At 37.9% G+C, this 13,541-nt stretch overlaps 1 protein-coding gene across 2 annotated transcripts in view; it reads right to left on the reverse strand.

Annotated features, from left to right (window-relative positions):
- The window catches only part of cntn3a.1 (contactin 3a, tandem duplicate 1), a 75,136-nt gene that overhangs the window by 36,427 nt on the left and 25,168 nt on the right, over positions 1-13,541 (reverse strand). For both annotated transcript variants that reach the window (XM_086141458.1, XM_086141457.1), the window contains exons 5-8: positions 12,050-12,145; positions 2,523-2,726; positions 1,696-1,798; positions 422-606 (exon numbers count right to left, since the gene is read on the reverse strand). In XM_086141458.1, the coding sequence (XP_085997584.1) occupies positions 422-606; positions 1,696-1,798; positions 2,523-2,726; positions 12,050-12,145 (588 nt within the window). The remainder of the gene's footprint in view (positions 1-421; positions 607-1,695; positions 1,799-2,522; positions 2,727-12,049; positions 12,146-13,541) is intronic.

Consider the following 13,541-nt stretch of genomic DNA (forward strand, 5'->3'; position numbering starts at 1 on the left):
AGTCCATTGTCAGTGAAGGAAAAAAAAAATCACCTCTTCCTGAAAGGTGGTATAAATCTGTGAGCCGTATGGGCCAATGTTAGCCGCTGGCACAATAAAGAGCTTGTCAGAAATGAACTACTGGTAATGGGTTAATTTACGGCCACATTCCACTATATGATGCAGTTATATATGGGCCCTAATAAAAACTACAGATTGCATGACAACAAATAAAATTCCCCTTTTGTCACACTCTCCCAAACTACACTTTTTGTGCTGCGGTAGCAGCCAATCAATGAATCACTGGATATAGAGCTCGGTTGGAATCTTTTAATGAACGTGATATTATGGGAAGACAACTGCAGGTCGAAGTCATTGGGTATTTATGCTTCAGTGACATGAAGTGTAGTGGTGTAGTCAACTGAATTGTACTTCCACTCACCATAGAACGACAGCTTTCCTTTAACTGAGTTTCTTCCACGGCTGTTTTCGGCGAGACATTCATATATCCCCGTATCCTCCTGCTGAAAATAAGGGATCTCTAAAACGCCATTGGCTTTATTTAAGTCCACCTTCCTGCCAGAAGGGACTCCATCCACTTTTCTCCAGCTGATGGTTGGCACTGGGCTGAAGGAATGAGACACACACACACACACACACACACACACACACAAATGAAAATCCACTGAAATTCATTATTAAACTTAAGCTTCTTGAAACATACTCAAATGCCAATATTAAAGCGGAAATCAACGTGACAAATTATTTGCAGGGAAATTTGGTTTCAAGAAATATATGAGGCCCTGAGATTGACTGGCAACCGGTCCAGGGTGAACCCCGCCTCTCGCCAAATGACAGCTGGGATAGGCTTCAGCATCTTGCGCGACCTTGAGTGCAGGATAAGTGGCAGACGATAGATGGATGGATGGAAATATAAGATATTTGAATTTTCATCAAGAGATTACTCCTATATTTATCACAGTGAACAGTTCAGTGAAATGTTAGAACATTGGGAAAAAAGTTTTAGAATAGAAATGCCCTCAATCCAAAACTGTTGTAGAGAAATCCAAAGACATCGCTTTTAATCATTACTGTCAAAATACTAGTTGATTACTTTTTAAGTGACCAATTAGTCAGATAATCCGTTGATTCCTGCAGCTGGTGAATATTTGCTTCCAAAAACAATTAAAAAAGCAAATCATCAGTATAAAATGATCACAATGTCACCCACTTTTCACGGTATTAGACATGACTATCTGCTATTTCCTGTGCTCTCCTTTCTTCCGTTTGCTTTCTTTCTCTCCTAAATGCCAACAAGTTGTAGTCATCAAAACCTATTTGATTCTTTTTTATCATCACGTATTCACGTGTTTTTATTTATAGCATGCGAATGACATGTTTTGCATCTTTTAAATGTTGTTGAGAAAAACACAATAGATGCTTAATGTTTTCAGTGTCAATCAATAGACATTCTAAATATAAGTGATATAAATATAAACTGCTATAACCATGGCCGCAATCATTGTGACAGTGGAGGATTCAAACTTTTCAGAAAAGGCTGAAACCACATCACAAGTTGGTATCATGAGAACATCAGATCTTTTCAATGCAATATCACTTCACAGTTTCCTCCCACCGACATGCACTTTAGAAAGGTACTGTAAACAACTAATTGTGAGTCAGGAGCGGGATATAATAACACACAATGGGACGTACTTTCCAAGTGCAAAACATTCCAACTTGACAGTAGAGCCTTTTGCGACAGGAACAACTTCGGGGAACTGCACCTCGATCTTTGGCTCATATTCACCCATCACACCTGTTGTTGCACAGAGATATAATATTGTTGCTACATGTCTGAAGAGTTGTTTTTTTTTCTAGCACATGGCCTGAAAAGGTCAGAAAGAAAACTAAATCTAAAGAAAGTACAAGTTCTGACTTTGATAGATAAGTACTGTGTCAATGGGTTTACTGGAGACTATAGCACGATCTCCACTTATATGGCCCTTTCATCACATTCCGGTTTCAAAGTGCTTTACACTGGATCGCTTTCACCCATTCCCTAACATATATTCAATGATGGCAGCAGAGCTGCCATTGTAAGGCACAAATCAGACCATTGAGGATACCTCGGCATGCAATACTATCATTTCCTGCAAACTGAGGATCCAGCTATGTAGGGCCGGTCTTCAGAATCTAAGAAACGTAATCATAACCTTTTTTTTGCGGAACATAAGAAGAATCAAGTGAAGTTGCAGTGATGATGGAAGTCCATTCCAATCGAAGAATCCGTATTAAACAAACGAATTAAACCATATAATGTGCCATAATGTTTGATAAAGGAGCATGACAAAGTACCTTCTAAGCAATGAATCCACATTCTCTGATGTGAATCTGTCTAGGTTTACTGTGCGAAAATTTCTACGATTCTCACTATAATTCTTCTTTCCACACGATAAAAGGCTGTCATCATACCTGCTAAAATTGCTCAAAACAACCTCTTTCCTCGCACTCGATGTATCATAAATGTAGTTTCTTCATACCATCTACCCGTAACACTAGAGGTGTTGGTGGTCCTTGAACGCTCCTTTTGGTGACAGTGTTGGTGACCACGCAAGTGTAGTTGCCCACATCAGAGGGCTCCACTTTGGCAATGTAAAGGTTGCCCGTCTTCTGGGAAATGAATCGTCGTGCATCCTGGATGACAAACGATGGGAAGTCATTGAAGATCCACGTGAATGTGAGCTCTGGAAAACAAGTTAAGCACATGGGGGGGAGGTATAACTAACCATATAGCTAATGTGTACTTTTTTAGCAGTGATTTGGGTTTAAACCAATGCTGAGCTTTTTATATATTTACTATCTTACAGTGATGACAGCAAGGGCTTTGAAACCTGCTGTTACAAGAAAGTAAACATACAGTCTTACATCAACAATTGGCTTCAATTCGTTTAACAATAACGTATAAAAAATTATAATTTGTAAGACAGTAAATTGAACAAGCGTCTTACGACGTCAGACAATTTGAGCATTTTTTTACTGTAACGCACAATAGTAGCCCCAAAACTAATCTGTCATATAATTTTCATGACAGGTTGCTGTTCCTGTTACCATAGTTAGAGAATGATCTGAAGTAAGATGGATGGTTTGAATTTTCCATTGACACAACAATTTTTGTGTGATTTCTGTTACTAACTTTCTGAATTAATTTAATTATTTACCAATTTATTGAAATAGGCAACAAGTTTTCAAAGTTTTTAATATGTCCTACAACAGAGTTATCATGTTTTTGAGGTGTCTGTGGGTTTAGCTAATTGCCACAAAACACCCTGTCATTTTTTAGATTATTCAATCAGCAGTTTGTTTAAGAAAAGAGACAGTTGATCCATAAAAATAATAAAACATTTAAAACAATATTGTACTTTACAATCTGATGACAAGTAAATGACAAGGAATGCCAAGCTTTCATTAAAATGACTAATTGTATCCTATTTAATTTCTTTGTTCTTCTTTATCCATTCTAAATTTTCACTTTGAATCCTGCGGAACAGTTCTGCATAAAAAATACATCTCTCTCTGTGGCTATCATGAACCCGGCAAAGGACCCTAAATCAACCCTTAAACTGCAGATGGTGCATTAAAAACTATATAATGCCCAATAAAACCAATGTATTTCAGATCTTTCCTCCTCGTCTACTATTCATCATCCATAAAAACAAGCTTCTGCGAAAACCTCCCTGTTCTATGGACCAAATAAAGTGCAGCCATAGAGGCTTTGCACCAACAATCAGCAACATTATTAAAAAAAAGCAGTGATGGTGTTTTGACATGTTGACACGAGGGGGAGAAAGCTGTAGAATACTGTGTACTAAAGGCAGACTTGGCTGATGACCCAGCTCAATAGTGGAAGGAATAATTGCAGCGCGAGTTGAACACTTAAATCCTGAGAATGTATTCCTCTCGTTGACTGATGTTCAAACGCAAACCTCTTGAATCACACTGACAGCTTATTTTAAAAGTGTGCTCTTAGCATGTGAGGATTTTATATTTTCCCTTTAGCACTGATGCACAGAGTGTTACTGTGAAACCAACCAGCAGATTTTCAAGAAACATAAATGTCTTGACAGGAGCATTTTAATTTTAAAAGCAACTTGTTTAATAGGTTGTTTTCAGTGATGACATGGCTTGCTGTGCATTGTTAGCACAATATCTTCAAAAGTATTGGAAATGTTTTTGTTATGAGAATTACAGTTATGTTTAAAGGAGTTGTAGGCCAATATGGATTTTGCTTGTTTGACAACTGGTTTTAACAAGACACCATTCCAAAAGAGACAATGTTACCCAGGCAAGTTTTAAGGTGATCGAAATGAAAGCTATGAAGGAAAATCTGCATTATTTCAACGACATATTCCCGCTTAACAAGCAAAAAAAATAAAAAATAATCTGAATGTAGTTGTGAGAAAAAAATGTCAACCAGCAAATGAAAAGTTTAAGAAAATAAATTGAATGAAAAATCGACAGAAAATTAGCAGCGAGTGCCATCATCATCTTAACCATCTAAATTCAGGCATTTCATTAAAGGGAAGCAATTCCAGCCATTGCATTAGAGAGATTACTGTTAATATAGATAGATTCAATAATTTAGTATGTTATGAAAATTGAATTGACCCTTGACAAGTAAAAAGAAAAAAAAAATTCCAAGCTCTCGCTCTCGTGGCTGTACTCATAATGACCAGAGCAAAGGAGGAAACATGATGACGTCTAAACGTATCTAGGCCATTAGCAAAGTGCTCAGACTTCATTTTTTCGTTTAAAACTCACACTCACAGCTCAGAAATGTGGTAACCGCCATCACCGTTGCATATTAGAATAATTGAACCTTGCACTAACTTTAGCTAAGCCCAACCTTGGCCAAGATTGCATTTGCTGAAAATGAGATAAATTATTAAGCCTTACTCGCTGCGGTTTTGGAGAGCAGCGGTTTTTCAAATTATATTGCAAAAGCACCTATGGTTTGTCAGTGATAACAATGGATGATGTATTTCTTCTGGATGTCATGGAAAGCCCATTGTCCCCCTGTAGAGCGATGACAATATGTTTATGGCTTTTTAATGGACTGATAACATCCAGAGTATGTGTACCATTAAGGGCTATCAAAACCACCTCGAAATGCCATCCTCCTTGAAGTCAGAAGTGAATTAACAGAAATGATTTGTAAAATCTGTTTTTCCACCTTTGGCCAAATTAATTTTAAAACACTTTGGATGTTAATCATTCTTCTTGCCGTGATGCCTTCTGTGATCAGTTACCAATAGCTAGGTGTTTATTAACTTCCTCAGCTTGACCTACATTTCAGTGTCTTTATAATGCGAGGCATTCATAGGTAGCTATGTGGTGATGCTGCCCGCTTTCCAATTAAAATATTCATCTAAACTAAATACTTTTTACTCTTGCACTTTAAATCAAATTTTTATCACAGTTAATAACAGCCTGAAAGCCACCACTGTTGTTTCTCTAATTTATTTCAATTGGTCCAATGCTCTCACCAGGGACACAGTAGAACCTGTTGACAGGTTTGCCCTACTGCGTTAGTTGTTACGCCAAACTTTGTTATATCTAACTAACTTAATGTACTCGGTTTAACTGACAGCTATAAGATAGTGTGAAAGGGCTTTTTGGATGATCTCTGAGGAAAAAAAAATCATATTCACGTTTGGGATGAACGATGCCTTTAATACTTTTATAGACTGAACAGAGAGGTGATATATTTAATCTCCATTCCGATGCATTTTCTCCGACTGTGTGCAACCTGGACTCGATGACATGAATCTACGTTACTTTCTTCCCTCGATCCATCCGAACAGCAGAAGGAACAGCTGTAATATCCTCCTCCCCTCTAAATAATATATCACAGCTCTCATCCTGACAAGATCATGCATATTTAATGTCGCTTTTGAAACAATATCTTCCACAGGTGCAGGGCACAACAAACTTGAACAACAGAAAATAAGAAGTTACTAATTGGTTAGTTAAAGATTCATGCTGAGAAACAGGAAACAGGAAATAGGAAGTGGAATGCACCGTGGGTTGCACTTGATGATTTGGCCCGAGAGCCTTCCGAGGCCGGCCTAATGGAACAATGCAATGATGAATGACAGTGATTGACAGATTTTCATTGCGTTTCCATTTAGCTCTTGTATAATGAACAGGCAGCATCAATTCCCCCTTAATGACATGAGAGGAGGGAAGAGAAATAGAACATGACAGGCGAAGGGCATGGATCTAGAGTAGCTATACAAAAAGTGTGTACTGTGTGAAAAGTATATGCACAACTTGTCTTAAAGTGTATACTCCCAAGTCTGTTCCCTTGACGGTAACAGCCATTAACCAGAGCTACCTATCTGTATTCATAACACACAACAAGTTCACTAGATGAAATGGCTTAGGTCACGCACATTTGAAAATCCCTGCAAGCTATATTTGTTGTTTCTAGCCAGCGAGCAGCCTCTGTTTTGGGTTTGATGCGTTGCACAAAGAGAACAAGTGATTTCAGCCTTCAGTAAACCTAAAAGGCCTGCTTCCATTAGTGGAAAGAGGTCAGATGCATTAGGTTCGGGTCTATCAAAAGTCATTCAAATGCTCTTAGAGCAAAGGATGACACAGAGACATCTAATGCAAATAGAGTCCAGGGCAAATCATGAACAAGATACTTGATGATATTTTGGTAAAAAGTGTGACTTCAAACAGCTGCGAGCTGTTTGAAGTCACACACTGCTTTCTGTGGCTCTCAAGACAGCGTCGAGGCATCGTTAAAATGAAATAAAGGATTCCTAATTCACTTGTGATATTGAAATCCTTAAAATGGGAGATGGGGCGGATCCGTGTTTTAGGTTACATTTTCCCACTCGTGAATTAATGTCCAGTCACCTTGTTTGAGGGTCAGTCTCACTTTTTCATGACAATACTTGGTGCAATTCCAACCAGGTAGGATAAACGTGTACATTTATATGCTAAAATTATAGTTTTCACGTTTCAGTGCATTTTATTCCTGTATAATCACTGCAAATTTGTCTATTTAGTTTTTATTAAGTAAATGCTACATATTCAAGTTACTTTGTATGGTGCTTCCCTTCACAGGTTTACTTCTAAGTAAAGTAAAACCTGTCTGGATGTACGATTACCTTAGCGAATACGGTCAGGCTTGGCATACAAATTGCAGATGATTCATCCTAAAGCGTATCTCTGAACCCTCATCGTCTCCATCAATAGGTTTAATCTATGATGACAGCTGCCAAAAATATTGGTAGGATATAGATCATTTTAACCTCTGCGCTAAGTCTGGAGAGAACAGCTACCTTCTACAGTAGCAGGATGGAATGAAGGAGGTCTCTTTGTAAATAACAACATTCTGGTTGCTTGTCCAACAGCGAGCTTTAGCTGCATTCATTTGATTTGAGGAAAACAGCGGGGAAGAAAATATGACCCAGTTTAAATGAATTTGACCAAGATTAGCAATTTATCACCATTCACCATGGAGAATTATAGTTGACAGTTAGTCTAAGGACTGATAATGGAATTTAAATTTGGATATTCCTCCTTTTCACGGCTCTAATGTTTACCTGTTTAATATCTAGACTTCAAGGAGTCCGTAGCAATTACTTGATAGTTATCCTCGCAGAATAATAAACAGCACACTGCAGTAATGGACTTTATTATTTAGCTTTTCCCTAAACACAGATTTTAGTTAATTCTAAGGTTTTGAAAATGTGATATTATGAATTAGGGAACCTTGCTACAGGAAAAAAAAAAGAAAAGGGCTTTCTCTTTTTCAAAATATCCCCTGAATAATCATTGCTGACTAGATAATCCTTGGCTGAGTGACATGAAATATTTGCAATTGTAATTTGACCGCACTAAACACAACATGGCGCTCCAATTTTTTAGAGCTGTCTTTAAAAGAGGCTCATTGCGACAATAAATTAATTAATACTAAGTCCACTTAATCACTGGGTTCTGTACTGTGTGCTGTGGGTTCCATGTTAATAATGGAGGGATCAGTAGTTGCAGGCTAAAACTACAAAATAATAAGAAAACAACGCTGTTTGCAGAATGACTGTCTAATAACAAACAAACAGATAAAAAAATTGAGTCTCTGGCTCAAGGCGTAAGAGTTCTCACCGTGAGCTCTGCCTTGTTTGGAGTAGTTATTGATCATGTTCAATGGGCCAAATTGTAAGTGGAAATACTTGGGAGAACATTTTCATGGTCAGCTGACATTAATAATAAAGCTGCTGAGGTGAGGAGAGAATTTCCATCATTGTATTACTTCTTTTCAAGAATTAACTTTGATTGCTTCATAGCAACCAAGTCCGCTGCCTCTATAATGAATTTCCCTCCATTTGCTCTTTAGTGCTCAGTGACAGGGCGTGTGGCAGGGGGGCCTGGCCAGCAGACATACTGTAGATGAGGGATGAGGAAGGGCTGGCAGGGAGCCTCGCATTGAACCCTTGCGCTTTAAAAAACCTATATATTTATATTCATAACCATCGGACAAAAGGAAGGAAAAACAGGATGATAACAGACATGCTGTTGTGAAGCAAAGTTTGTAAATAGTGTAAAAAAGGCATGAGACTCTGGAAAAAAATGAACAAATTGTTTATATTCAATCCATATTACAGTGACATTAATTTATGCAAAGAGAAGTACATTACATTTTCTGGAAAGTCAGTGTAGATGGCAGCCTGTATTTGCTTTATGTTCATTTTGGGTGAGATGCAAAATTATGTCAAGGTTGCCATGTTTCTACTAATACTTATGTGTGGGAAAACATTTAATATGACAATATTTTATGATTTAGAATGAAGGTGTAGACTATAGTAGACCATTGAACATTACTTGTCGGATTTTATCATAATCCTTTTTTTCATAGACAGTTTATGCAATGTTTAGATAATTTGGCAATATGATTTGATTTTTTTTTTTTTTTTTAACTTCTTGCCTTGTCCCCTCTGTGGACTGCAGGAAATGTTACTCTGGCAATAGTTAAATGGGATCGTCAATACAAGAAATATGGTTAATACTGCTTCTGTAGAATAATAAAATGAAAAAAAAAAAAGACCTTATTCTTGTCCTCTGCACAGTTTGTTACAAGGATATTTTGCAACGTCTTTGATTCAGTAACATTCCTTCATTCATCTATTATCTTCAGTGCTTATCCTGCACTTAGGGTCCCAGAGGGAGCAGGGCGAGCTGGAGTTTATCCCAGCAGTCACTGGGCCATCAAATGATGAGGTTCAGCCTGGATCCGCTGCCAGTCTAACATAGGGCCGCATGTAGAAACATACATTCTCTCATTCATACATTGGGGGACGTTTTAAGTCTCCAATGAACCAACTGCATGTTTTTTGACTGTGGGAGGAAACCCAAGCTGACACAGGGAGAACATGCAACCTCCGCAAAGAAAGGCATCCTGTTGGATTCAAAACAGGGACTGTGAGGCGAACGCGCCGACCCATGCACCGCCGTGCTGTGCATAAGTCACAAAAGTAAAGATATTATTAAAACTAACAACACAGCAATATTAGTTTTCCTACAATACGTTCAGATGATTTTATTTGAGATCATTTTTGTGCTGTCTGTGAATCCAGCACACAATCATCATGTCAAAGAAGATTGCTCATCTGCTTGGCAGAATTCCTTTGTAAGGCCAGGTAATGTCTTCATGTGGGACGTGGTGTGACAGATATGGGCCAGGTGAAATGTAACACTGTGTGATAGGGACAACAACGCCTCTAGGGCTCTAGTCCCAAATGATCAATGTCAGTGGAAAAGTCTAAAGGGTGTTTAGTCTAAATGAGAGGGAGTATGCATTGGTAACACATGATAGACTGGATAAACATGACCGTTTAAGGAATAAATCTATTTACACATTGGCAAAAATACATAAAGACCAATTTATCATTCCTCTAATCAGACAATCAAATTTTCACGACAAAAGTCTCTGGTAGAGGTTCTAGTAAATAGTGCGATTTAGTCTAATATGAAAAGCAGCCGAACAGGGTCCTCAGGATTTGTTTTTTGTTTGTATACCGAGGGATTTTAAATTTAAACTGAAATGTAGTGCACCCTCCGCAAATCTTGCTGAGGCCTGGTGTGTAGGTCGGGGACAGAAATAGATGCCGCTTTAACTTACTATTTGTTTATAAATATTAGTTTCTTCACATATAAAACTAAACAAAGAATATGAGTAAAACTCAAAACACACCACACTGCATGTGTCAGAAATGGAAAAGGAAGCCATTTTTAACTTGATCAGAGAAAAAGTGAGCAGGAGAGCCTTGTGGACACGTTTTTGTTAGGCGGCACATTCCAGCTGCTCTTAATGCCAAATAAAATCCGTTTTAACAGTGGATTCTCTCTGTGCTTTCAGGCCTATATATGATTTCCGTGTTATCATTCTTAGTATCTCTGAACAAGGTCAACCAACCGTCTGAAAGCATTCTACAGTTTTGGTATATAATTGTACAATGGATTCCAGTATCATGAAAATCCCTGTAAGAAGTTAACCCTACATATAAACAGTGTTTTTCTATCTTTATCCAACATGGTTGCCAGTGATTAATCATATTATTATTATCATTATTGTTGTTTATTATTGTTGTTTTTGTTGATGTTGTTCTTGTTAGTATTACCATTATTATTAGTATTAATTGCCGTTGTTTTTGTTAACGTTAAACCCGTTGAAATACAAAAATGTTCTTACCATAAATAGCACACTCATGTCGAACATGAAAAAGCAATTCTGCTTTTCAATCACAATTGGCAATGGAAAAAAAAAACTTAAAGATTTACTCAAAACAGAGTGGATGCTGTTGTTTTTTCATTTTATTTTGTTCTACTGAATTAAACTTAAATGTAACACATAAGCCAAATATTCCTCAGAAAAAAAAAAAAAAATCTCCTGAAATTCAACATGAGCAGCCTGACTGAGACCTACAGAAATATATTGAAATATGTATTCTTAAAAGAATATTTCAACTGAGAAGGAATATTGCATCATTAACTTCTTACCACCATGCTGATGGAATGTTGGGTAGAATTTTTTTTCAATCCACAAAGCACTCAAGAGCACATTTTTACAGGAGAAACAGAGTTGCAGCCGGATCCCAAGCCACTGAAGTGAACAGTGAATAATTTCCATACATAATAAAACAACCTTAAAAAAAACCCTCAATATTGCTCATCTGGTGTTAGCCGCATCGCTAAAAGCCCCGACTTCCAAAAATGAATGTTCACTGTAGCTTTTGTAGCTCTTAGTTGTGGCTAACACTCATTTCCTGTGAAAAAGTATGGCAACTCACAAAACCCATTTCCCAACTCTCTAAGACGATGAACATAATGACTAAATTCAATTTTAATGGAAAAAAGCCCGAGAGACATCAAATTAAAACAGTTCACGGAGTCTATAAGGTGCGATATGGTTCTTAAGATGATCTTCACTGAAAGTATCACAGGAATGCATTACAGCACATCAGGATGATCCAACAGCGTTGAAATATATTGAGTCTGTCCGGATGAAAACAAAAATCCTACGTCGGGCCTCAGTTTTGAAGTTGTTAGAAGTGAACGCTAACTCCCACTGATAATATCATTGATGCAAAAGTGCTGTGTAGCAAACAAAGTATTCTCTCAGAGAAGCTCTGCTGCTGATTCTGGCCACGTTGCAGCCACTGACCAACTATCCCTCCACAATGCCATTTTTTTTTTTTCCTCAGTCCCAATGAAAATTGGGGTGACAGACCAAAGTCTCCCCGGGAATAAACGACTTACTCTCCTGATCTGAACAACCGAGCACAAACAATAAATTGGGGATAGGACAAGCATTACTTACACTTATGGCTAGATAACCACGGAAGACATGACGAATCATAAAATTGGTAAATTACTAAGTTGGCATTTCTGTGTAAGACCCTCGCTGATCTCTGTTGGAGATCATCCAGTCCAAATTGACTCTGTGAGATGGCTATCAAAAGTGAATTTATAGAAATATGATAAGAAAAGGCCACCTTACCTCCTGAGTGGGGCGGTGGACCACACAGTAAGACCACTCCTTGACCTTCGCGAACCCTCACTGGACTTCGTCTCTGGGTCTTGAAGTTTTCCAAGTCTGTTTACGGCAACACAAAACCAATAGAGGAGGAAAAAAAAAAATCAATCAATTCCTTTCTGACAAAAGCCATGAGCGCAGAAGAAGCAAACAAGACATGCCTCGTTGTTTACAGAGATAGGAACTAAATATAAGGTCTGCTGCTGCTCAATAAATTCATATCTGGTAACAACACAACAACAGGCCACAATTTAAGAGTGTGATATGATGCAGAACATTAGAACATTTTAATGAAACACTCTCGGAATGTTTGCATAAATGCACAAATGGTGCAGTGAAATCCTAAAGACTTCTGACTGTAGCATAAAGCAATTCCTCAAGTATAAGTCACACATGAGTGAATATAATTGGAACTGCGTATTGTTATCGCTTTCTGTGTTGCATCCACTGCACACAGACCGGCAACAATTAAATGACTAAGACTGAAACATCATTTGTATGGAGACCAATTACTTGTTGACAACCTGCTGGGAGAAGGCAAATAGAGACAGCAATCCTTGAACAATTTGCCTTTGCTGTGGCTCTTGGAGATATCACGGCAGTGGAGACAAATACGCAGCTGCCATATAATGACATAATCAGTGCTGAATTTTAAAAAAATGAGGAGAAGAATGCTAAACCGAAACCTTGCGTGAATGGCCACGGACGGATGAGCCGCCACGTCGTAAAGTGCATGATCTTTGTAGGCCTTGTGAGAAAAACACATCTAGCACAATATGATGAAATATATGAAATATATATGAAAATATATATAAATGTATATTTCCAATAGAAAAATGTGTGGCCTTACAATTTAATCAGTAGAACATTGACTTATCCCTCATATGTGGAGGAACAGATTGTGTGGCTGCTCATGTGGCCAATACAAAATCCATGGCGGATCCATGGGTAATAATCTTATAAAAATATGTGCACAAAATCAACAGCACAGATAAGATCCATCTGGACCTGCGAGAACTCTAGATCCCTCTTGGCTTACTCTGAAGTGAATGGGAGAACATTATTTCACACATCCCCCAAATTCCACTGTAAATGAACTCTGTTGTTTAGGCCTCCAAAATCAAAGATGTAACCGCCATATCCTGAGCAGTAAGTGTATGCTTTGGAAATGATGTTTACTCGTGAATCTCTTTGCAAAGATACTTGGCCGGCCTCAATTTTCTCCAGCGAGCTAAGCCTGTGTTAGATTCAATACAAGCCCGATTGTCCTTATGTTGAATGCTATTTCGAGTTTTGAAATAACAGAGAAGCTGATTTATTGAACATTCTGCTATAAGCTGTATTCGTTTTGTGAAAAACTATGAAAACTATCTTTCCTGCTTATTTGCATGGTATTTCTCTGCAGTTGCAGCGTTCGACATTTGGAATGATCTGAATTGACTTAACGTGTTAAACA

The sequence above is a fragment of the Fistularia commersonii genome, chromosome 34, assembly GCF_037954325.1.
Source record: "Fistularia commersonii isolate RoL2024-O1a breed Wild chromosome 34, RoL_Fcom_v1.0, whole genome shotgun sequence".
In the NCBI taxonomy this organism is placed as follows: Eukaryota; Metazoa; Chordata; class Actinopteri; order Syngnathiformes; family Fistulariidae; genus Fistularia; species Fistularia commersonii.